Source organism: Crassostrea angulata, chromosome 10 (genome assembly GCF_025612915.1).
Source record: "Crassostrea angulata isolate pt1a10 chromosome 10, ASM2561291v2, whole genome shotgun sequence".
Taxonomy (NCBI): domain Eukaryota; kingdom Metazoa; phylum Mollusca; class Bivalvia; order Ostreida; family Ostreidae; genus Magallana; species Magallana angulata.
The window spans coordinates 28,645,508-28,668,980 of NC_069120.1; the positions used below are offsets into that span (position 1 = coordinate 28,645,508).

General features: G+C 33.2%; 1 protein-coding gene across 2 annotated transcripts; it reads left to right on the forward strand.

Annotated features, from left to right (window-relative positions):
* Nucleotides 1-73: 73 nt before the first annotated feature.
* Nucleotides 74-20,016, forward strand: LOC128166744 (orexin receptor type 2-like). 2 transcript variants are annotated; one of them, XM_052832080.1, is made up of 5 exons: nucleotides 74-762; nucleotides 16,153-16,525; nucleotides 17,548-17,692; nucleotides 18,185-18,303; nucleotides 18,827-20,016. In XM_052832080.1, the coding sequence occupies exons 1-5, from the start codon at nucleotides 394-396 to the stop codon at nucleotides 19,042-19,044; spliced, it is 1,224 nt and encodes a 407-aa protein (XP_052688040.1). In that variant the 5' UTR covers nucleotides 74-393; the 3' UTR covers nucleotides 19,045-20,016. The 2 variants fall into 2 exon arrangements, with proteins under 2 accessions (XP_052688040.1, XP_052688041.1); XM_052832081.1 differs by having other exon boundaries at nucleotides 17,551-17,692.
* The last annotated feature ends 3,457 nt before the right edge of the window (nucleotides 20,017-23,473 follow it).

Genomic DNA, 23,473 nt, shown 5'->3' on the forward strand with positions numbered 1-23,473 from the left:
GGGGAAAAACTAAGTTGTTTTTGCATCACCCTGCATGCTATACGAAACTTGGTGTTAATTCTCTATACATTGGTTTTGTGTCTTGTGTATGGGCTTGCTGCAACTATATTCAACAACGAGTCGTTAAATGTAGTGAAATAGCAGGATGTATGCCAAGCAGCAGTCTCCTTTGTACAATCAGTATGGAATAATCAATCGGGAATATATTATGAATGGGTCCTTCCTGCGCAACGTCATTTAGCTCTAAACAGTCGAAACATTTAAAAAGCAGTACTTTGAAAATGCCATTGCACTAACTTAAAATTCTTTCACATTGTGAAACATTTAACTTGAATGTTGGAGGATTTGTGATTTTTTTTTTCGAACTTTGCGGCTCCCTCCATAAAATTAAACATGGAAAATATAACTTTGTCAGCTGAGACTAAATGTCTTAACAGTTGCCTTCATTTGACCGGCTGTATTACGGGCGAAATGTGCAAAAATTACATAGAAAACGAATACATTTTCCCGAACTTTGTAGAATGGATCTATATCGGACTGTACATTATTCTTTTCTGTAGCGGAATAGTAGGAAACACTTTGGTGTGTTATGTCATATACACGTGCCATCATATGCAGACCTTTGTGAACATCTTCATATTCAACCTGGCCGTGGCGGACTTTCTGGTCATCTTTGTGTGTCTTCCCCCCACCATGATGGCTGACGTCACAGAAACGTGGTACCTGGGGGAAACCATGTGCAAAATTGTCCCGTTTCTACAGGTATGTTTTCTTCCAAAAGTGAAAACGATCTGTTAGATTTAATTTTTTAAAAGTTGTTACCAAGTGAATAATTGTCACGAAATAAAAAAAATTGTTGTTGAACGTCTTATCTGCAGCAATTTAATCCCAAGAAAGTTTAAATTAAAAAAAAAAACTACGTTTAATTCGATATAAAAAGTTAATTTTGACGAGAATTACTACAAAACTTGAGGATACAAACTGCTGACCATGCTTTACAGGAAGATTAGTTCAAATTTGCTCGACCTCATAAATCAAGCTAATTATAAGTGGACTAAATGAAGAACAAGATGGAAAAAGAAAGGATCGAACATGTCCTTCGCAAGCAATTATTTAATCAAATGCCAATGTTTGTCTCCATAAAATGAATTCCCGTATTACACTGCTGGAAATTTATTTATACACAGGCGTTGACAAACAAATCTGGGGGGGGGGGGGGGGGGTTTCCTGGCGTTTTTCGCTGCAAGGAAATGGGTAATTTAATATGTACTTGTAGATCTTTTTTACAGATGTTGGTTTAATTATAGTGTATTACATGCATTGTTTCTCTTATCACTGACCCGTGCTGAGTTATTTAGTTTGCTGAGACAAGTAATTGAGAATTGAGAGAGGTTAGATAACTCCACCAAATACTGCAAGGTGTTTTTGAAATTAAAAAAGAACTAAAAAAAAAAAACTTAATCTTTATTGGCACGAATAAAATAAATACAGCTGAATCTGCAAAACAAAAATGCTATTTAGATTCCCCCCCTATATTTAACATAAAGCAAAGCAAATATGTTATTAACAAAAATTTGGAGATTTGCAAAATGTGGGAGATCTTTTAAAGGGGCATTTTCACGATTTTAGTCTTTATTTTTCCGTTTTTAATGTTTAAAATGCATCAATAATGTATGTCAAATGTTATGAGTAGGATACGGAGCTCACGAATCTTTGTTATGTAACAGCTCATGTTATGGTTTTGTTTACATTTTGAATTTTTTAGGTAAAGAGCTAAAATGAATGTGATAAATGCTTGAAACTGTTTATTTATGTTCAACACTAAGCAGATATAAAAAAAAAAGATTGAAAAAAAACCTTTTTACAGTACATTGAACCTTTGTCAACAAAAACATTGCACGAGCCTTGTTTACGTGACAAAGAATTGTGAGCTCTGTACCCTGCTCATAACTCTACATACAAATGCCACTTAAATTTGGTTGATCATAAGAATGCCTTACGGAAGCATTGTACACTATACAGATATAACAATCAAAATTTGACCGAAATCGTTAACATTGTCCTCTAAAATGCAAGATTTTTTTGTGAAAAGAGCTGATAGATTAAAGGAAAATTTTATGTTGCCTTGAGCATATGACTCCTGAAAAAAAGAAAAGGAAAAATCAATTGGTAAATCTGGTCAAAGTAATCCCACTTTTCCTCATTTGATTGACTTAACTTGTTATGGTTGATCATAGCAAGCATTTCTTTTTAAGAGATAACGCTCTTTTTTATATTAATGCAAATTACTGTATATTCAAATGGGCACTTCTTTCAACGGAAATGACGGTTGGAATGTTGGAGTGAAAATTCAGATATACATGTTATGGTGCTTATCGTTAATGTGTGTACACAATTTTCATTTCGTAAAAGAATTATCTGGTCTCTTAAGATGATTTTTTTTTAATTTTTAAATTAATGTCTTCTTAAGTTTTGAGGGTTATTTTTTTGGCTAAGAAAGATGATGTTAAAAATATGTTCCAGCAATTTCAGACATCCAGTTGTATTTTTACGTAAGAAAAAAGACATGAAATATTAAAAACCATAAAACATTTTTTTTTCTGTAATGCCAGAAGAGAGCAAGTCACTTAGATCAAGGATTTATTCATAAAAAACTATAACAGTAACTATTAAGCCCCACAAATGCACGTATTTGCTCTCACAAATTCAAATTATGTAACATATTGGCCATATCACTGCTAGCCGACGAACGGTAAAATATACAAAGAATCGATTTTAAAAGATTGAAAATAAATCAGTGTCTAGTAAAATAAACTTTAAACAGCGAAATAATTACAAAAAATGAAGACGATATACCACATTAAAATGTCAGTGGTTGTGAAGTGCGACTGTTTGATATATATTTCAAAAAGGCAGTAGCTCTTTCATTAAAACTTTCAAACAGTTCTCAGACGCATCCAAATCTAATTTTTCCTCTCAAAGTCTTCGAATTATAAACACGAATTTGATCGCGATGTAACGGAATGTTTCAGAGCGATTTTTTTTTTATTCTTGTGTTAGAATCTCTATTCCATATTGATCAATTAAAGACGAACAAGCTATTCCTCTCCATTGCTCGACGCTTGATTGTCATCAAGATTTAATGATGACGAAGCTACAAGCTTGAGCCGTGTACATGGATGTCAATTACCCTTCAAAACAGATCTAATGGCTTCTTTTGTAAATTAAGGAGGCGAAACACATAAAAGATAGAGTATTATGAATGAGAAGCATCAAGCACGGACAATAGTTTTGCAGCATCAAGTTCGCAGACCCGTAGAAGAAATATGGATAAAACTATCGTAATCTCTCTCAAGTTTTGAACTTTTAAACTCATTAACTGGTGTTCAACCATTAAGTTTACTGCTATAAAGCAATATATAAAATTAATCCTTTTTTTTTAAACCAACAATATCCCCCCTCCTTAAGTTGAAGAATTTGTGTTGTAAAATGTACAATAGGGTTGAGATTATTGCAATTCATTTACAATGTGTTTCAATTGGCATAATCAAAGAAATAACCATGTAAATTAAATGTCACTTAGGAATTCATTTTTGCAAATGTGCACATATTTGTCTATTGAGGACGTTGGTTACGTGGCCCTGGAGAAAAGAAGGCTGATTACTTTTTACAAGTTTTAGTTACAAATACGAATATCTATAAGGTAAAATGAGATAACTCGGGATCGGTGCAATACCTTAAGTAAACAAAATGGCATTAAATTTTGCATTTAACTCGATTTTAAACTTTTGAAATTACAAATTAAAAGTCAATTCATTTTTCACGTAAACAAGAAAATGTTACAAAAACACACACAGTTTGTTGCAGAACGCGAATATCCATATATTGGTCTTTGGTTAGCAAAATCAGCTATATACATCAAATGGCATCATAAAACTCGGTTAGGGAAAAGTAATATACAAGATTACGACCTATTGTGAAGGGGTTTGGAACGGTCTGTATATTAATATGATACAGAAGTTATAAAAAGAGAATGCTGTTCTATTCCACCATAAAAAAACGATACAGCGTTTTATATATGACAGTCTCCAATGTGCCTTATGTAGAATGCCGTCGATCCTAGTGACGGTTTATGGGGAAATAAACACCCGGAAGTGGGAAGTTTACTTGTTGCAGCATGAACTTGGTTCTTCTTGATTGTTCTTAATGTGCTCTAACCTTGTTTAGTGGTCCCGAACTCTTAAAATGTATTTCTTAATAAACTACATGTAATATGATGTATGAAACAGTTGATCAAATTGTATATTAAGCATAGCAGAGTGAAGAAATTAAATAACTATAGATACAACCAAAAGGTCTTCGAAAACAATTTCCTAAATAGTTTTTGGCTGTTCTGTATGCTTGTGTTTATCTTCGAGAGCAAGTATTGAGGTACCCGGGTCGAGGTCAATGATACAAGTATTTAATACAGTACTATGTGTGTTGGTGTTTTTTAAGGATCTTTAAGAATACTTTTCAGAAATTTACCGATTGCCGCTGAAACACTTCTGAATTTGATTTTGGCTCAAACGTTTGCCAGTTAACCGTAAGGTTACCATATATGCCTTCAATTTGTTATTTATAGAACTACTGTTCTAATCGACGTACCGAACACTCTTTCCAATGGAAAAAATGCAAATATTGAAAAATCATACTGAATTATTTTTAACTGAAATAAATTGAGCAAGCTCAATGGATGCAGTCAACCTTTTCAGAAGAAAATCCACTTTCATTGTTAAATAGTATTGTCATCTTTCTGCGTGTATAAATGAGCTAAATCCCTCACAGATTTACTCAAGGATTTACTCACAGAGTTCCTGACCCTCAGAGGTGAAGGTTATTCTAATTTTAGATACTTAATTTTTTCGGGGTGTTGCCATTACTTTGCCCAGTCTTCTATAATGATGCTCAAAAGCCTTGAGCGGCTGATAATTTAAACCTGTTTTACGATTGCAATTTGCACCGTAATAAGATTACGTAACCAGAAAATGCAATAAAAATCAATCGTTTGCTTTGCGTCAGTGTAATTCATTACCAAATGAATTAGTTAAACAAATATTTTGCCAAGGTGAATGACATTTTGATGATGTGAGCAAAATTACGAAAAACGCAATGGTTCACGCGAGTTACATAACAATTAATAAATGATACATTTGTAAATCAAATAATGTTTCACCTTCGTTTTACCAAGCTTTCCTTAGATTGAAATAAGATTGTTTTTGGATGTGCTCATCAGAGTTTTAAAAGCTTTAAACTCTCAGGAATAATCAAGCGCTCCCCGATTGGTGTGTTGCTTTACGGTAAAATCCGGGTAACTAATCTTTAAATAAATGGAGCATATTATTGTCGTTTTCTTGCATTTGTAATCAAACAGACCAGGTATTCGTTAGTATAAACATTTATTAAACGCAACTAAGCCTGAAGCAATAACAGGATGCGAAAAACAATTTTTTGTTTTAAACATTAAATTGTGATTTTGATGAAAAAATAAAAATAAAAACGAAACCTCCCACACAGCATTTACACACAAAATGGGTTAAATTCGTTAAAAAGTAAATGCCTTAAGGTTCAAACACTGCGAAAGCAGGAAATTTCAGTGAAGTTTTATATCATCAAAATGGGTTAACTTGAAAATCATGACTACAAAGGACAGTGCTCTGAGACGAGTGCACCGAACAAAGAACATTCAAGAATTGGCCTCAACGTACTGATAACTGAAACGAGTTGAAATCAGATCTCGAACCCTGCTCCCAAATTTTAAAGGAATATCTGGGGTGGGATGGGGGTCTTCTCGTTGTTCCTTTTACCAGACTAGTAAATTTGAGAGTAAATCATCGAAACGTCCATAAATTAGCGACACACTTTGTAAAATATTTCATGTTGTAGAATAATCATTCATATTTTATCAATATAAAAAGTCGCACAAAAGATAGCCTTATACAAAGCCTCAGAATTAGTTTACTTTTTGATGAACGAAAGATCAAACACTTTCATCTCTTATACCAGTACAACTCATCAACAGTAAATTACAAAAGCCTGGAAACCTATGACGAGGATGCAAATTTTATATAACCAAAAAAAAACCGCAAAAAATCCTGTTTTAGAAATAAAACATTCGAGCAAAAAAATCCTCAGGGATTTGTTTCCCCTGTAATTTATTTACGACTGAAATCGAGACCGTAAATTCTGGTTAAATCCATTTATGTGGGACAGTGACAGGAGATGTGGATATTGTCCAGCTATCGGTTTCCTCATTGCTACCTTTCATCACCGTAATGTTGAAGCTCTCTAATTTACTGACCGGGTCCCATTTGTAATTATTATAGAACTATATTCCCAAGTCGAATATCTGAAGTAGCTTTTAATCAATTAACAGTTTATCAATGTTTCCCCTCCTTTAAGATAACTCATAGGTAAACATCTTCCGGCAAAAGCATTGAAGGGAAAATCAACTGTAAATCCCCATTAAGGAGAGTAAACAAAGATATACGTAGAACGGAACTGATTTATGAACAATATCTGAACAATCTGTACGGAAATCAGTGGAGCGGATGTGACATCACGAAATCATTGAATGTTATTTTTCGAAACAATGGTGCAGTCAATAAGAGATAAAAGAAATACTCCAAAATAAAATTTACTTTGACATTTTTATAGCCTGGTGATAAGACATTTGTTCTCGACTTGATTTATTACGCTTTGTTAATCAAATATAAATGTTGACAAATTCTCTAATAGTTTTTAATTAAGTTAAAAGAAGAAATTACTCATCATTTCTCTCGCCCAAAGTGTCCATGATTAAACAATCAATGAAATGCTATTCAAAAAGGCATTTAAAAGTGCAATTTATCGAGTTTAAGTTATTAAGGGTTGTTAAATACCCAGAAACTCAAAAAAAATGGGGGTTATTAAGTAAAAAGCCCAGATTTTTAGGTGGATCAAAAATGTCAGAACAACCCAATGCACGGTGAGTTATTTTTAAGACGGAAAATAATTCCAGACCGTTACAAGGATAAACTGGGCGAAAAGGGATTTATGCTGCAGCAATTGCCATAACTCAGTTATCTTTGACAGACCCTTTCTTTACCTTCAATCTCCTCGGATTAGCACTAATGTTGTACTGATATTTCAATTAAAACCATTTTAGAGAGATTCAATGATTAGATAATATGTTACACCGAGCCGGCGAATTTTACCTTTATCTGAATTCAAGTGTCGTTTTTTTTTCGAGCTCTGTCAAATATATTTAGAATTAAGCCATTAAATGCAAATCTGCAGATAATTAACGTCGGAACTGTTCATGCCAAATGTCCAGTGCATGCTAACATATCTTAAAACAATACAAAGTGTCTACTACTTTATGAACTCTCGGAATATTTAATAAATAACAATTCTTATTTTAATAAAAAAGAAAAGGAATCGTTCTTTTTCAATTTTTACAGTATTTCGTGAAATACTTCTATTTTTAAAAAGACTCAGACGGCTATATATAAACGAAATTAAAGGAAAGAAAATAAGGTGGAATAACACTTCTGGAAAAGTCACTTAAATTAATAGTAAATTATTTGATTATGAAAGATAAAATGATAAATAAACCGTACATATGTTAAAAAGTAAGCGAAAAATTTGCAGTTTGGGGATAAAAAAAATGAATATCTACAAAATTCAATTCAGTAAGTAACAGACAGACATGCAGACATTGCGGGATTTAAACTTTGGATGTACGAATCAACACTTTATCCAATCAGATATGGATTAAGTTACTTTTTGCCGTTGATAAAATCTTTTTGATAAAACGAAATGTCGTTTCGATCAGAGGTCAGCCATTTTGTGATGATAGGTTATTCTACCTTACTTATAAAATATTTAATCTAGTAAATTACTTCTGTGCATGTAAAATGTAAATCGTTGTATCTCTGTTTCCATTCTTCCATGTACAATATCTTTTTAATTGTATAAATAGATTTGTTTTACGCACTCTTTGCATAGTTCAGTATTACAAGGTTCTTGAACAATCTATGGGAACCCAAATCAGATAAAAAGGGTAATTAACACATCATTAAAATAAGGAGAAGAGAGAGAGGGGGAAGAAAAAGTTCGACGGAAAAAAATCTATATTAAATCATGTCATATATTGCGAGAAAAACAGTTTTCAGGGAGGCCCTTAATCTAAATTGTTCAAGCAAAATGGCTATCATAATCACCAGACTATCTGACTGCAAAGAAAACATTATTTTAATAGTCAAGATTAAACAGGATGATTAGATTCACCAACACTTTATGACTGCGCTACAGCTTCATATGAAGAATACTCGGAAGACTTTATATTAGTCGAACAGATTTAACTATGAAAGCTGCTTTGATCGGCAACGAAATAGCTAAACGTTGTATAAAGTTACAACAAAGCATCTCTCTAATAGGATTCATGGTCTTTTAATAGCTTTATAACGATAATTTATCCAACATCATTAACAAGTACTTAAAAATAAATTCATAAAGAGTGTAGGTATTGTGCTTGTGACGTCATCCTCCGAGTTACTAAGGAGAATTTTTTCTTACAGCGCCCCCATTTTTTAAATAATAAAACGCGCATAGCAAGGTCTGCATCCCGGAACATCAAAGATTCTACGTATGCCACTTTGCAAACATTTCCTGGCTATTCTAAATGCGTGTGGCCATGTAATAACACATGCATTGTTAGCAAATCGAACGCAGAATTTGAAAAATTGCAGATTGTTCCACTGGCCTTTCATATCTGCTGTGTCAGCATTACCATTTATGTTCTTGTGTCAGATCAAAAACTTGAAATACAATATTAGAACAAATTTAATCAGAATGGCAACAAAGTGCTTTCTATCTCAGCAAAAGAGTCGCATAAAAGCATTGTATGGTAACAGCGACCCATTTTCAAGATGAAAGTTACGCACAGTCTCCTGGATGCAGAGTCCATATGGTGGTTTGGTGGCAATAAAGTAAAAATTCTCTATGGAGATTTCCGGAATCAGTCGATCTGAAATCAGCGTTTGCGCGCAGATGCGAAAGTCTAGCAATTATATAATTTTCCGAATCTGAAAAGTGAATTATGTAATAGAACAAGTCCTCGTTCATGTAAAGTGGTGTTCTAAACATAAGATCTCATTCATTAAAATTAAATAAGCCAATAAGGCTTAAAAAAAATTTCAGTAGCCTCCATAATAATATCGAACAATCGTCTATTTCTTTTTGTACTGATCGGCAATAACGATTTGTACATGAATTTGCATGCATTTACTCGCTTTATATGAAATCAATGAGAGCTGTAAATAGAACAGTGATATACTTCATACATGTACTTTTTTTTCGCAGTTTATAAGGCTATGAATCTAGCAGTCGTTGAAGACGAAAAAATGCAGAACCCGAGTGTTATTGATATTTTTTCCTATCTTTTTTTTGTTCAATTCAGTCGTAACTTTATCGTGATTTCTCTAAAACTTTTGCGATTTTAATTTTTCATTTTAAATAAGCAAATATTTCACTCGACAACTATCGTTCAAATATGGTCAATGATTATAAATAACACCATCGAATTATTAAACTATAAAAGAAAAATATTTTTTTAATCATGTCTCTTTAATAAAATGCAAGGGATCTTTATCGTGCTGATACCTGAAGATCCTGCAGACATCTGAGGCATCTGTCCCTAGAACCTCTCTCTATACAATACCTCAAATCTTTGCGCTCGTTTTACATATGTACATTTACATGTAGTTTATTTTGATCCAGTTCCTAAGAACATAACATTCGGGAATTTTCTATTGAAAACGATATACTGTGGTATATATATAAATTATTAGATATATAAATATTCAAGGGTATCAATTTTCGTGGATAAAGTGAAAATGACAGTTTCAAGTATACATAAATTCGTGACCAATAACCCTATCAATACAAAATGTTAATAGAAATTGTACTTCATTGAACATTGAATTTCATTGTCCTTGATGTTATTCCATAGTTCTTTATAACCACTCTCCCTAATTTCTTGTTCGAAACGATAATTAAAGTCTCAACTGCAAAACATGTACTTTTTGCCACAACTGCAAAAGGGGTGCGCTACTGCCGTGTTTGGTCCTTTTGAAACCTTTTAACATCCAAGACCTGCACTCTTTTTATTTCCAGAATAATTGTTTGTCCAAACCAAACAGTCTGATGTTGCAAACACTGAAATAAAATTTAAAAAATCAAGGATGTTTTGGGGAAAAACAAATGATTAATCACCCACTAAATTTTAAGAATTTTACTTCCTGAATGTCTGCATCAAATATTACATACTAAGTGTAGCTCGCAGATATTCTCAATATCTGAAAAGAACTTTGATTAAATTTCTCGATAGTTTCCCGACCTCTCTTTAAGGATATGATTTACAACTTTATCTTCTGTGTGTTTTGCCGATGGCATTTTTTAAAACGCATGCACTGCATAAACGCTGCATAAATAAACAACAAAAGATCAACAACACTTGTAATGCAAATGTTGCTTTGAAACACCGTATTAAGCGAAACAACAAACTCTATACAGGCCTGATCAACCAATATTTACTTAATTCACAGAAATCATAGGCGAACAAATTAAATCGGAAACAAATCAGCAGTTCACAGTGCTTAATCCTTGATGTTGCTTTACTAGTCGTTCGACTTAGATACATAATTGTAACCATAATATAATTGTAACAAAACCCTGTTCTCGATTTTGACAAACAGCTAATTTTCTGACCGATTTTGTGGAAATGTGTATGTGTCACCAAAATATCGTTATACAGCCTTCGTCACTATACTTGTCTTAAAATTCTAAGACATACTTTTAAAGTAGCTGTGAGGTTTGTTTATGTGTAAAAAAAAAAAAATTACAGATCACGTGTACACTTCACTTACATGTACCGATTTAAGCTAGGTGCGTCGTAAATTGCAAAGAACTACATATGAGTCAAATTTGGCCCACTGGTACATTAAATTATTATCTTTTTTGAAATATAGTCGATATAATATATGATTCTTACCTATTTATTTGATTTATTTCCACTCATTGGCAGTATATGACGTCAGAAATGACGCTTTTTTTGTAATATTAATTAATCAAAATCAGTCAAAAACTAACATTTTTCTTATCTTTTTTTGGAATGGGAAATATAGAGCGACACTTTGATCAAAAACAAACGTTTTGTCATTCATAAGTCTTAGATAGATACATCTTTGATGAAAATATTTTATTTGTTCAAGCAATCGCTCAATGTTTTCTGAAAGAAAAACTGTTCGAAAACCAGCAGTTTATATGCCTAAAAAAATGCGAAAATGGCGGGAAAGTTTAACTTTTTGATGTCATATTTCAAAATTGTATGCATCAGGATCAAAATGAAAATTGTGGAAACAAATTCACAAGTATATCTGTAATAAGGAAGAAAAGTATTACAGTAAACTGATGTTGTTAATTTCAAGGGGCCATATTAAGCCAATATCATAAATCGTCCTTTAGCGCATGTACGGAGGATGGAGCCTAGATATGCGGCGTGTCATCCCAAATTTTTCCGTTGAGCTACTGTTTTACATCTATCAATCGATTAGTTATAAGGAACTTTTTGAAATGGCATTAAAAGTTGAATATGTGTGCCAAACTTAAAAGAGTGTAAAACTTAAAACATGGTTCTAACTAAACTGAAGTTTTTGGCAGACAGAAATGAAGACAGGACAAAAACATAATGCTCCCGGTCTTCTATTTTTTGGGTGGCAGGCCGTACATTGTACTTAGACGACTAATATGTCCGACTTTTTATAAGTAAAAAATAGTACATTATATATGAATTTCCTTCAAAAAGCTTAAGTACAATTTTTTAATTTGTATCCAAATGTTTCATACATTTCTTTTATTCAACACCTGGATTTCATTATTTTCCATTGCAGCATAATTGCAGCTGCACATGCGTTCGAGTTGATATTATTACGTTATATATATGCCCACATGCATCTCTCACTTCCATGAGTATATTATCTTGTTTTTTCCGCCAAAAAAAAATTGATGAAAAGGTTATCTATCTAGCTAAGCAATTAACAATACCGCTTTCTTTGAAGAGTTGCGAAACAGTTCTATTTACAATATATGCTGAAAGAGGGAAGAATGCATGTGAGTTGGAGGTGTATAACCCCCCCCCCCCCCCCCCCCCCTAAAAACAAGACTTGTGTGAGTAGCAATGTACCAACAATGAGTGGCCGCATTTAATTATAACCAATCAATCTTTTCAATCATTTTAACCGTGAACTTCAATTTCTCAATTTCCCAATTGCCTTTGATGTTGACCTTAACAATGATATATAGTGACGTTATAAACAGACAGACAGACTAAACAAATCATATTTCCCATATTTTCAATCGCTGGAAGATCATAAGTGTAATTATAATATGATATAATGTTGAACGAAACGTGTCAAGTTTTTAAATAATTAAGACATCACTGATAGAAAATAATTCCGATTGACCATTTTCAAAACTTTGAAACGCCCGGTTATAATGCGATAAAGCGATATTTGTATTAAAAAACTGTATTTTTCACCGTCCTGAATTGCAGATTTTTTTAAATTTTTTTTTTAAATCGAGATTTAAGCCATTAAGCTGAAAACCTTTCTTTTATCTGTTTTATAATCACAAAAAGCCAATTTATGAAAAAGATAAAAGTGTCGATTTGCTTAACATCGCTGTCAGATGAACAAAACTACTGTTAGCGATTTGAATTTACATACGAAAACCGTGATTAAAGGGTGGTTTTTTTTTTCAAGAAGAAATCAAACACTGTGGTAACTGTGTGTCCCTATTTAACGTGCATTTACCTTACTCGCCATACTTTAAACTCTTAGTAACATGATCAGTATTATCAAAATTAGTCGTTAAAAAAAGAATGAAAGAATGAATTTTTAAGACAGTGTTTGCAAATTTTTTTTCAAGCCATTGAGATAACTGCCCCCCCCCCCCACCCCAACCCCATTTTTTATTATGTTAATTTTATTGAGAAGATGTACAATGTAACTGGACAGCAGACACATTCATTTGCATTCTATGAAAATGTTCACAACAAAACAAAAACGTTATGCAAATTTTTAAAAATAAGCTCGATCTTTTTTTTTTTTTTACATAAACCTGTATTTTTATATCCAATTTCATTATTGTACATTTCTTAAATTATTACGCTTCGTTAACAATGCTAGCGGTAATATCATTAGGACAAGGATTCCATTTAAAATGCAAAAAAAAGGTAAATTCAAATGCAGCGTAACACTAACCCCACATTCACTCTCCCTCTTTCTTTCATTTTTAGTTACATGTAATTTCATGATTAAGCATTTCAAAGAGGGTTTTGGTTGAGCTTAACTTTGAAATTTTGGGGGAATACTTTTTGCGCAGTAAGGAAATGACAATGTAGCAAACATGATATTTCAATTATTTTCTGTCAAAGACTTGACGTGGGAAATGACTGAGCACGCCATGAATGGTCGGGGAATTACCATGTCCAATTGAAATAAAACGTGTTTGGAATGGCGATAGCCAACTTCGTTAGACCTATATTCATCTTTACAATGATCAGATTAAGACAGTTTGATAGCTTCACCTTTAAACAGAACGGTCTAATTTTCGAGTCAACTTTAGCAAAAATTCACCAAAACAAGGTTACAAGTATACTATTCAACCATTTACGAGTAATTTTACCATTTCCATACTTTGTTGAGTTTAAAAAAAAATAGACCCAAATTTTTTTTGAAAATCCTGATCTCAGACTGATTTGGTGTTGGTTAACATTTACGACTCGTTAAAGTATTTTCTCTCTTTCGCAAGTAGATGTATGTATATATGAAAATGCATCGCCGGGGCCATGAGACATCCAACAGCAAAGAACCTTATTCGTGTCGGTACAATCGTGGGCTCGAATCTAGTCACCTTTCTTCTACAAGGAGACGCTTCATGAAAAACCCATCTAATATCAGAACACTATTGTTTCCAAAGATGATGTTTAAGCACTGAGTCAATTATTAACTATGTAATGAGAGACCCATGGGCCTTATCGCTCACCTGAACCCAAGAACTCTGATACAACAATACCAACCGTTGTAATACAACAGTTCAGAAACTAGCATGCAATGTTAAGTATGATATATAATGTCATTCATAAGAAAGTCTTTAAAAATGTATATTATTATTAAATGTCCAAGAGCAGTCGGTTAAATATTAATTCACATTAGATGAAGATACAAATAAACGTAAAACAAGCGGTTTTTTTTTTTGTTTTGACGACAAAACTTGAGGGTCAGACGGAAGTACCACGTCGAACTGTTATGAAATAGGATTTAGCTGTTTGCTCAGTATTGGTGTGTTGCTAGGATTGTCTGCGTAATATTTAATTGCACGGTCCTTTTACAGTGTTAGAAGAGGAAATGTTAAGGCTACGGTTTAGAAAACACAAACAACCGGCATGTTCTTGATCTGTTTTATTACCTTCCATAGCGATGCTAAATAAGCATAATCCCCCAATAACACCACTGCAACCCCAAACATCCTGTGCTCCAGCTCTTTCCAATAAGTACAAATCTGTATCTTTTGAGAAATTATCCCAAATTATTCTATTTTGAAGGAAACATCTTCTTTGCTTCATCCTCAAAACAAAGGCTTAAACATGTTCCCAATGCATGCCGCTCCGTAATCGAATCAACCGTTGTGCTGGGTAAAAATTACGTACGATTACAAAGCAAACTTCCCGGTCGTTTATAGAGATATGTTTATCAGTTTGGAAAAAAAAAAGTACGTTGGATATCCCGACTATAGGGCTTTAAGAAATAAATCCCATTGTTCCTGAGACATGATCCGGTTTCTTTCTACTGGAAATCCTTTTGATTTAAAATACGGAGTTTGTTTAATCCAATATTTTGATGAGTTATCAATATTACCAACAGAAGTGCTTGTATGTCGTGTCCTTATTATTCATGGATCCAAATTAAATCACTATCTGCAACCATTAAAATACATGTAAATAACTGAAATGTGCAAATGTAAATGGGTTTTTTATTTTCAAATGTTGCATTTTAAAGCAATATTAAAATATTGACAGATATTAATAGATGCATGATCTAAAAGAAAACTAATTTTTTTCAAAGATCAAAATAAAAAATAAGTTTCTTATTTGTTAAGGGTCCAGTGCAAACAGCAGATTACAAGATTTGATAAGATTTTTTTTTTATTATACTTTTCATTTTTTTTTTTTGGTCTAATGTTTTAATTCTTTTTAGAAATAGTTATTCCCCATGGACTGTCATGTAATGAATAATAAAACCATTAAGTTTTTATTTAATGCCAAATATCATTTAAGGTTTATGGGACACTTCCATGTTCTGACGTATTATTCATCGAAATAAACAATAAAATCAAATGTAATTCTATGAATAGTTTTTTTTTTTTAAAAATTACATAACAACGTGGCGCAGTGGGTTTGAGGGTTCACTACGAATTTGTAAGTCAGGAGTTGGGATTTTAGGGATTTTTTCATTTCCAAAAATTTTTAAAACGTATTTTTTTATTTAATTTTTGTAAAATTTGAAAATTCTAAACCTTTGAAAGTATTTTGATTATAATGTACTTTAATCCACATTAATATAGACTTTATTCCACATTAATATCGACTTTAATCCACATTAATATCGACAGATGTCCCAATACCACATTAACTGAATCGCATATCATAGAGTTCCACGCTCATTTGTATTAATTTGTTCACTGTATTTTTCACATTTAAAGCTTATCGACTTTCATTTTTGTTTGTGATCATTAAAGTGTGATCTAAAAATGGCGAGTACCCTTGATAGTTGACTCTAATGGCTGTTTTATCAGATACTTTTTCCCTAAAGTTGCAACAAAATATGATTAACTGCTGTTAAAAATGAAATCAATATATATGCACTCTACGTCTTGTGATTTCCCTCATATTCATTGAATACGGTAGTTTAAAGATATCATATATTAAAAACAAAACTAAAATTGCATTACAAATTATTTATAAACTATCTTTTCAATATGTCACCTTAATCTTAAATTCTTCTCTTTCAGACAACCTCCGTGACCGTCTCAGTGCTAACATTGTCGGCCATTTCAGTGGAGAGATACTTCGCCATTTGCAAACCTTGGACAAGAAGGTTATCAAAGCGCTTCATTGTGAGAGTGATCGTCTGTATCTGGCTAATCGGATTTAGTGTTTCCATACCGGACCTGATCTTCTACTCGGTCACGACCACATTCCATGAGAGCATCACTTTCTATTTGCGTTACTGCAGCCGACAGTGGACATCCAACGACAACTTGATTTATAACCTTATTATTTTGATAGTTCTCTATTCCATCCCAATCTGCCTCATGGCATACACATACGCAATTATTTCTAAACAACTTTGGCGGAAAGACCTACCAGGAATCGTGGAAGCAGGTTTGATGCTTCTTTGATATTATATTGAATTGAATAAACGTATCAGTTTATCAAGTAAATTTTTATGAAGTTTAAAGATCTTTTGAAATATCAAGGTTTTCGGATGCCATTTTTATTTAACTGCAAAAACATTATAGTCTACATTGCATTTAATACTGACGCATATCAAATTGAGTAATAATTTGGAGTTAAGGTATATTCGAACCATTCAGTATTCAGTATAATTATACTGAAATCTGATTGGTTCATACGCACTTTGTAATCAGTTCTATTACCCTCAGCGTTAGCAACACGCTTGGCAATGGATACTCAGTAACACATGCGCGTAATTTATGCGCGTACGGCTCGCCGTAGAATTCACTTCTTTCCGTAAAGTTTTCAATATAATAAAATAAATAGTGCATGTTTTGGAGGTGGGGTGGGGGTGGGAGGGGGGGGGGGGTTAACAGTTGAAATTGACACACCTCGAAAACCATTATCAACCACGGTTTCGCGTCGGTTGACAATGTTTTTCTCGGGATGTCAATTTCAATTGTTACCCTCCCAAACAGGCACTGCTACTGTTTATATATTATGATAATGTATGTTCCAAACATTTGCTTTCCATGCAAAGAAACATCCTATAAGCTTCTAGGTAATCCAAACAATGTTTTTTGGAGGGTTTTGCATGCTCTTAGTGCAAGCATTTTGTTGAAGCTGATAAATAAATAGGGACATTTTTATTGGTGTCTTCTGTTGTAAATTAAAGAAACCTAAAAGCTCTAATGCTTTTTTTTCTTACATTGACAAGCTTCAATGGCCCTAAACATGTCTGCATTTTTTTATGCTTTCTATCAAACAATGTTGACCCGAGCTAGTCTGTGATTTTTCAAATTGGGGGGAAAGAGGCCACCCATGTGAACAATACTTTCAATTAAACATTGCCGGAAAAGAATAAAGTTACCTAATGTATGTAACATTTGTAGGGCATATGATAGCTCATACTTATGAAGAATTTATAAAGTATACATTGGTTTTCTCAGCAGAACATCGTCCAATGAACAAAATGACGTCATCGGGGCCAGAAAGCCAACTTCGATCCCGACAGAGGGCAGCAAAAATGCTTATAGCTATAGTGGTTGTGTTTGCTGTTTGTTATCTTCCGGTCTATGTACTGAATCTAACAAGGTAAACAATGCAGTGGAGTAAATACAATTGTGTAAAGAACAGAAGTGAAAAAATGGTTATGTATGGGGTTTTTTTTTTCTTTGTTTGAAAATCAAGCAGCGTTTACTTCTTTTCATGCTATACACTTAAATCATTGATCTGAGAAAAGAAAAAAAAAACATTTCTTGAACAGCATTTAATAGGAAGATGGATAACTATGTTAATAAAAATAGGTCGTGTGGATGTACTATTATAATAAGCAATTTCTTGCAGGCGTGATAAAAAAATGTTTACAAAAAATAGACAACATTGCGTTCGATATAAGAAGCCTGTGTGATATTAAGAGATCAATCATATTGCAAATATTTTTTATCAGATCGGAAAGTTTTAACAATGTTACGAACGGAAAGCTTGAATAGATCACGGTATTGTTTTTTTAGATCAGACAATCGTGTCATAGGTTATGTTGTTTACTCAATGAAAAATGTATACTTTGCTCTGATTAATTTATAGAATCACGGCATCCTTTCAAGAAATCCCAGCGAACTGGATCTCCATCATTGTGCTTACTTCACATATCCTGTGCTACGCCAACAGCGTGGTGAATCCTTTCATCTACAACTTTATGAGCGGTGTGTATAAAAAATACCCTAATCTCTTTATAATCACTTACATCTTTGTCGAGGTTAAAATACAAAGTCTGTTCCTTTGCCTTTTATTTCATCAACAAATGATGTAATCGAGTATGAAAGAATGTGGTTTGTTAGTTCCCTGGCAATAATTCATTGGTTTTAAGCTCTGTGATTTATACCAATTTGTGTTTCGATACACAAAAAGTTCTTTTTAGATGTTATTTATGGTTCCTGGTTGCGTATAATGGATTATAACTGCTTATTATATACGAAGTGATTTTTATTGTCTTAATTGTTCTTCAAGCATTTCAGTTTAGTTAAGCTTACTTAATAATTACCAAGGGTATTTCAAATTAAAGTAAATAAATATAAAAAGATCACTGGTGTCTTTCAGTGCCCTTATCCACTAGTTGCAACCGTTTTAAATATTTTAAAAACTTATTTTATCATATTTTCCCTTTTGTAAATTGAAAAGTTCAAAATAATTGTTTTACTGTAAGCCCTTTGTGATTTATGTTTACAGCAAAGTTTCGCAAAGAGTTCCAAGCAGTCCTTCGATTGTCCAGGTGCAGATGTTCCAGCCGGAAAATCCGGATACCCTCGGTTTTGACGTCATCCAAAAACAAGAGTTCCCTTCCCAGAACCGAAGGATACGAGCTGAATATCGACAACTCCAAACAAAGCTGGATCAAATCGTCAACTATAAGAAAGGAACAAAATCCCCAGGAGAAATACGGATGAAATATGATGAATGTACAACCCAGATATTTTCTTTGGTCTAGGTTAATTGGATGAGGAGTCCAACGATAATAGTGATGGATGACTTAATCCGATTATTAAGTCAATTTTCATTCTACACACGGACAGAATATGATATCAATGGATTTGTGACTCGTGACGTCCTCAAAATGGATTTGCTTTAATTAACTGATTTTTTCTTAGAAAGATGATAAAATTTGTTGACATGACAGTGCGGATAAAATGATTTGTTTTTCTGTGTTAATTTTTGTTTTTGTGTAATTATGTATAGGTCACGCGGTGTATTACAAAAATGACTTTTTATATGTAAAATTGATGACATAAATATTTATGCTTACTAAAAATGAGGAATTCAAAAAAAAAGCAATCCTAGATACAAATATTCATAAAATGTATGCTGTACATAATTTCCACTCCTGCTGAGTATAAATACATGTACAAAATACACTGGTAGGGTAATTGAATGAAGGCTGAATTAGGATACATTCATTGGATTCATGTATTTCTCTTTAAAATGGTTTGATCATATTTATTGCATGGGCGTGTCGAAAGGGGTCGGGTGATAATTCGCAGTTTTAGCAATTATAACTGTTCAAACCTCAGAAGCAGTCCGCATGCGCAAACTTATAAAGGTCGAATATTTATTACATATTCAGTTTAAAAGCATTCATTTAAAGTTGTGAAAATGTAGGTTTTATTTATAGGAAGAATATGGCAGGACAACCGGCTTTTTTGTTTTTTAATTTTTTATCAATTTTGTTAACTGTATCATATCTGTTCTTGGCAGAATCATATAAAATACGATAAAAACAACCCAGATTTGTTTTTTGGTTTAGTTCTATTTGATGAGGGGTCCAGCGATAATAGTGATTGATAACTAAATTGAATTATTAAGGTGGTATGGGACACCTCCATTATATGGCGTACTTCCTATCGAAATAAACAACAAAATCGAGTATAATTTTATAGATGTTTTCTTCCCCATAATTGTTACCTAACATAGTAGTGCAGTGGGTTAGAGCGTTAACTACGAAAATGTGTAAGTCAAGAGTTGAAATCCGTTGGGGACTTTTATTATTTTTACCTTTCCAACAATATTTAGAATATAATTTTGGGTTAAATATTGTAAAATTTTAAAATCTTAACTGGTAGGAGTATTTTGATTATAATTTACTTTTAACTCACGCACAAAATAAAATGCACATTCGGGAAAGAAAAATGTATTCAATTTATTTAAAAAATAAACCATTAAGTAGCAACAGTTTTTTTTACTGCGTTTAGTTATGGCGCGGTGATAAGCCCTCTTGAAATACAATTTCTTTTCTGGGAGATGCTTAACAACCAACAGATTTAATTATCATAAAGAGCTCATAAGCTGATAGAACCAGGACTGCGTTCAAAATCGTAGCTGCTAGCCCAGCCGCTAGGTCGTAGATATCTAGGTCTATTGAATGGACCGCTAGGTTAGCCGCTAGCTCTCAGATTTGAAGTTAGAAGTTATTAACTAAAGACTATATACATCGACATAATTCGTTAATTTCAAGCGGAAATATACATGTTAACATTCATTTTAGCTGATAGGCTAGCCTATCGTTCAACTACGTAGCCCTACGTAGCAGCTACGATCTTGAACGCAGCCCTGTGTTCGAACCTTTTTTTTATCATACTATATTTACAATTAAATCTTTATCTTACGTTAAAATATGTTCAAATCACGCCCCGTCTTCTACTGTTTTATAGTTCTCTATATGTAGCATTTAACGTCAATAAAAAATTGAGAAAATGAACGATTTTTATAAAACATTTGTGTATCGTCACAAACGATTATGTTCAGGTGCATGGATTTCGGGGGGGGGGGGGGGGTCAAGTATACCGGTACATAGCCGAATTTGTGGTGGGTCGCTCATGTTGTTTTTTTGTAATATTTTGCTAAAATTTTATTTGCTATATTCACGCCATTGTCAGCATACTACTGATTTGAAACATCAGCGACATTTTGTTCGCTAAAGAAAACATCCGCCAATATTACTGCTATATCTTTGAACAAGCAAAACGCCAAATTTAACACCCGCTAAAAATGACTGTAGACAGTTTTTGCACAATTTTGGCAAGCAAAACACCAAATTTAATGCCCGCAAAAAACCACGAAAACCTTTCAGCAAGCAAAGCACCAAATGTGATATCTGCTTAAAGTTGTCTCCACTAGAAACTGGTCAGAGGATGTGTTGTTGCATTTATTATTTTCCACTACCTGTATTTTTTATGTACTACAAGATAACTGGGAGAATGTTGAATTCCTTATTTATTTCTTTGTGTATTTTATGAATGTATGCTTTAGATATTGTATACATAGATATTTTGACTAAGGAGCCATCATCCTTTAAAAAGACATAAAACCTATATATACATGTAAATTATATTAATTTTCGAGTTGTCGTATTTTTTTTTTAACTGAACAGAAGTGATATCTTGAATATTTGTAACAAATGAATGTTTTTATTGTTCAGTATGATTAAAAACAGTCTTAAAAATAGGGTTCTTTTTCTATTTTTCTAATATTTATCAAATGTGTTTCTATTACTTGTATATTCTGGGGGAAATCTGGATTCATTGAAAAATCTACACAGATTGGCTTATCATTGAAGTACGTGTAGACAGTGATTTTTTCTATCTACTGGGTGCATTTCGCTGTCGATTATTTTTGATTTTATTCTATATCCGCCATATCAATAACTTTATTACTTTACAATAATGGCCCAGATTTTCCTGGAAGTAATAACAGGGCTTTGTTCAGTTTATTAGCGGGGCATTGGTTAACAATTCGGCGTGATTTCCCGATAGACATACGGGATAAACATCGGGGCTTTCCCCCAAAGGGACATCACTCTGCATGAAACAAATCAGGCGAAAGTTAATTTGTCGAACCACTTTTCTGTACTAATATAATCGTTGTAAAGAGTCGGTTTTAAGTGAGTATAACTAATAATGCGGCTTATATTGATGTAAGGGTATTACCGCCATCAAGTAAAGAACTACTGCAAAAAGGGATTTTTATAATAAAAATGACCTACAAGTACCTTTGAGACATCAACCATCCAGACGAAACCACACTTTCCAGTTTATTGCGAGTCCAGGGTAATTGTACGTATAGCTCCCTCGTTTTTTGGGGTTTTTTTTCCGTTTGTGTCTTTATATTGTGGTGTTCATTGGCTTCAGAACTTGTATTTGTATACCTATCATGTAGACCTGAGTAGCAGTTTTTTAAAATTGTTTGTTTATTTCATGTTTTCTTTTAATTATTGATTTTATGTTGATTCTTCTTGGATTTAAAGCTGTCAGCAGCAATGATCGGTTTTCCTCTCCTTGGCATGTTTTTTGTTTTTGTTTGACATTTCGATGAATGAAGTATTTTTCAAAATAGTAATATTATTTTTCACTTTCGAAATTTTTTGGCAATACGAGTGATACACTTTGGCACGTCATTGAGTAAATTCACTAATTATCTGTGCATATTTTTGTGTTTTTTTTCCTGGCCGATGTTGAGAGTCAACAGCTTCTCAAATTCTCACTGTTATGATTCAAATCTACGGCACGTTTATTTTTGGCCAAAATTCTGAAAAGTGCGTATTATATTCCGTGGATTTTTTGTTTCTTTCTCTATATCTGCATTCCTGTGTGTCAGGTTCTGATTAAGAGGGATGTGGCCATTTTAAGAATGTGTTGATCTCCGTTAGAAGAAGAGCTCTACATATGTATATAAAAATATAGAAAAATGCCTAAAGTTAAAATGAAAATTTTATGGACTTCCGTATTACATGTAATTTAGGCCTTCCTTTGCATGTAGCATCGTTTTTGAAAGTGGGAAGGGGGGGCTAGCCCTAAAATATAAACCTTACACACACAAGAGGAAAATTCTCAAAATTATGAATATCCCATTGTAATCCGAGTGGGGGTGTAACCTCGATTACACTTCCATTTATTACATGATCCCCCAAAACAATGGGGGGGGGGGGGGGGGGACTCAATGATATTTCAATTTTTTACATGTCAATTTAAGAAAATGTCTGCATGCCCCCCCCCCCCCCAACCCGGAGCCACCCCCCACACCCCAACCCTGATGCTACACCAGTGCCCGCTTCTTGAGTAATTTTTCATGATTTATCTTTTATTATAAGGCATATGTTGGTGTGTACTACACTATTAAATCACAATTGGTGCGAAATAAGTAAATAAGTTATGAATATATATCATGAAAAAATAACTGAAGAATTTTAGCCCTAAATGAATATCGACGTGGAGGTGGGGGAGGGGGGGGGGGGGGGGGGGGGTCCTGTGATTTCTTGTGTTTGTTTGAGTTCTATAGTTAGGGTTCTTTAAACGTTTTTTAGCAAGGGTATAAGCTGCGGTATTT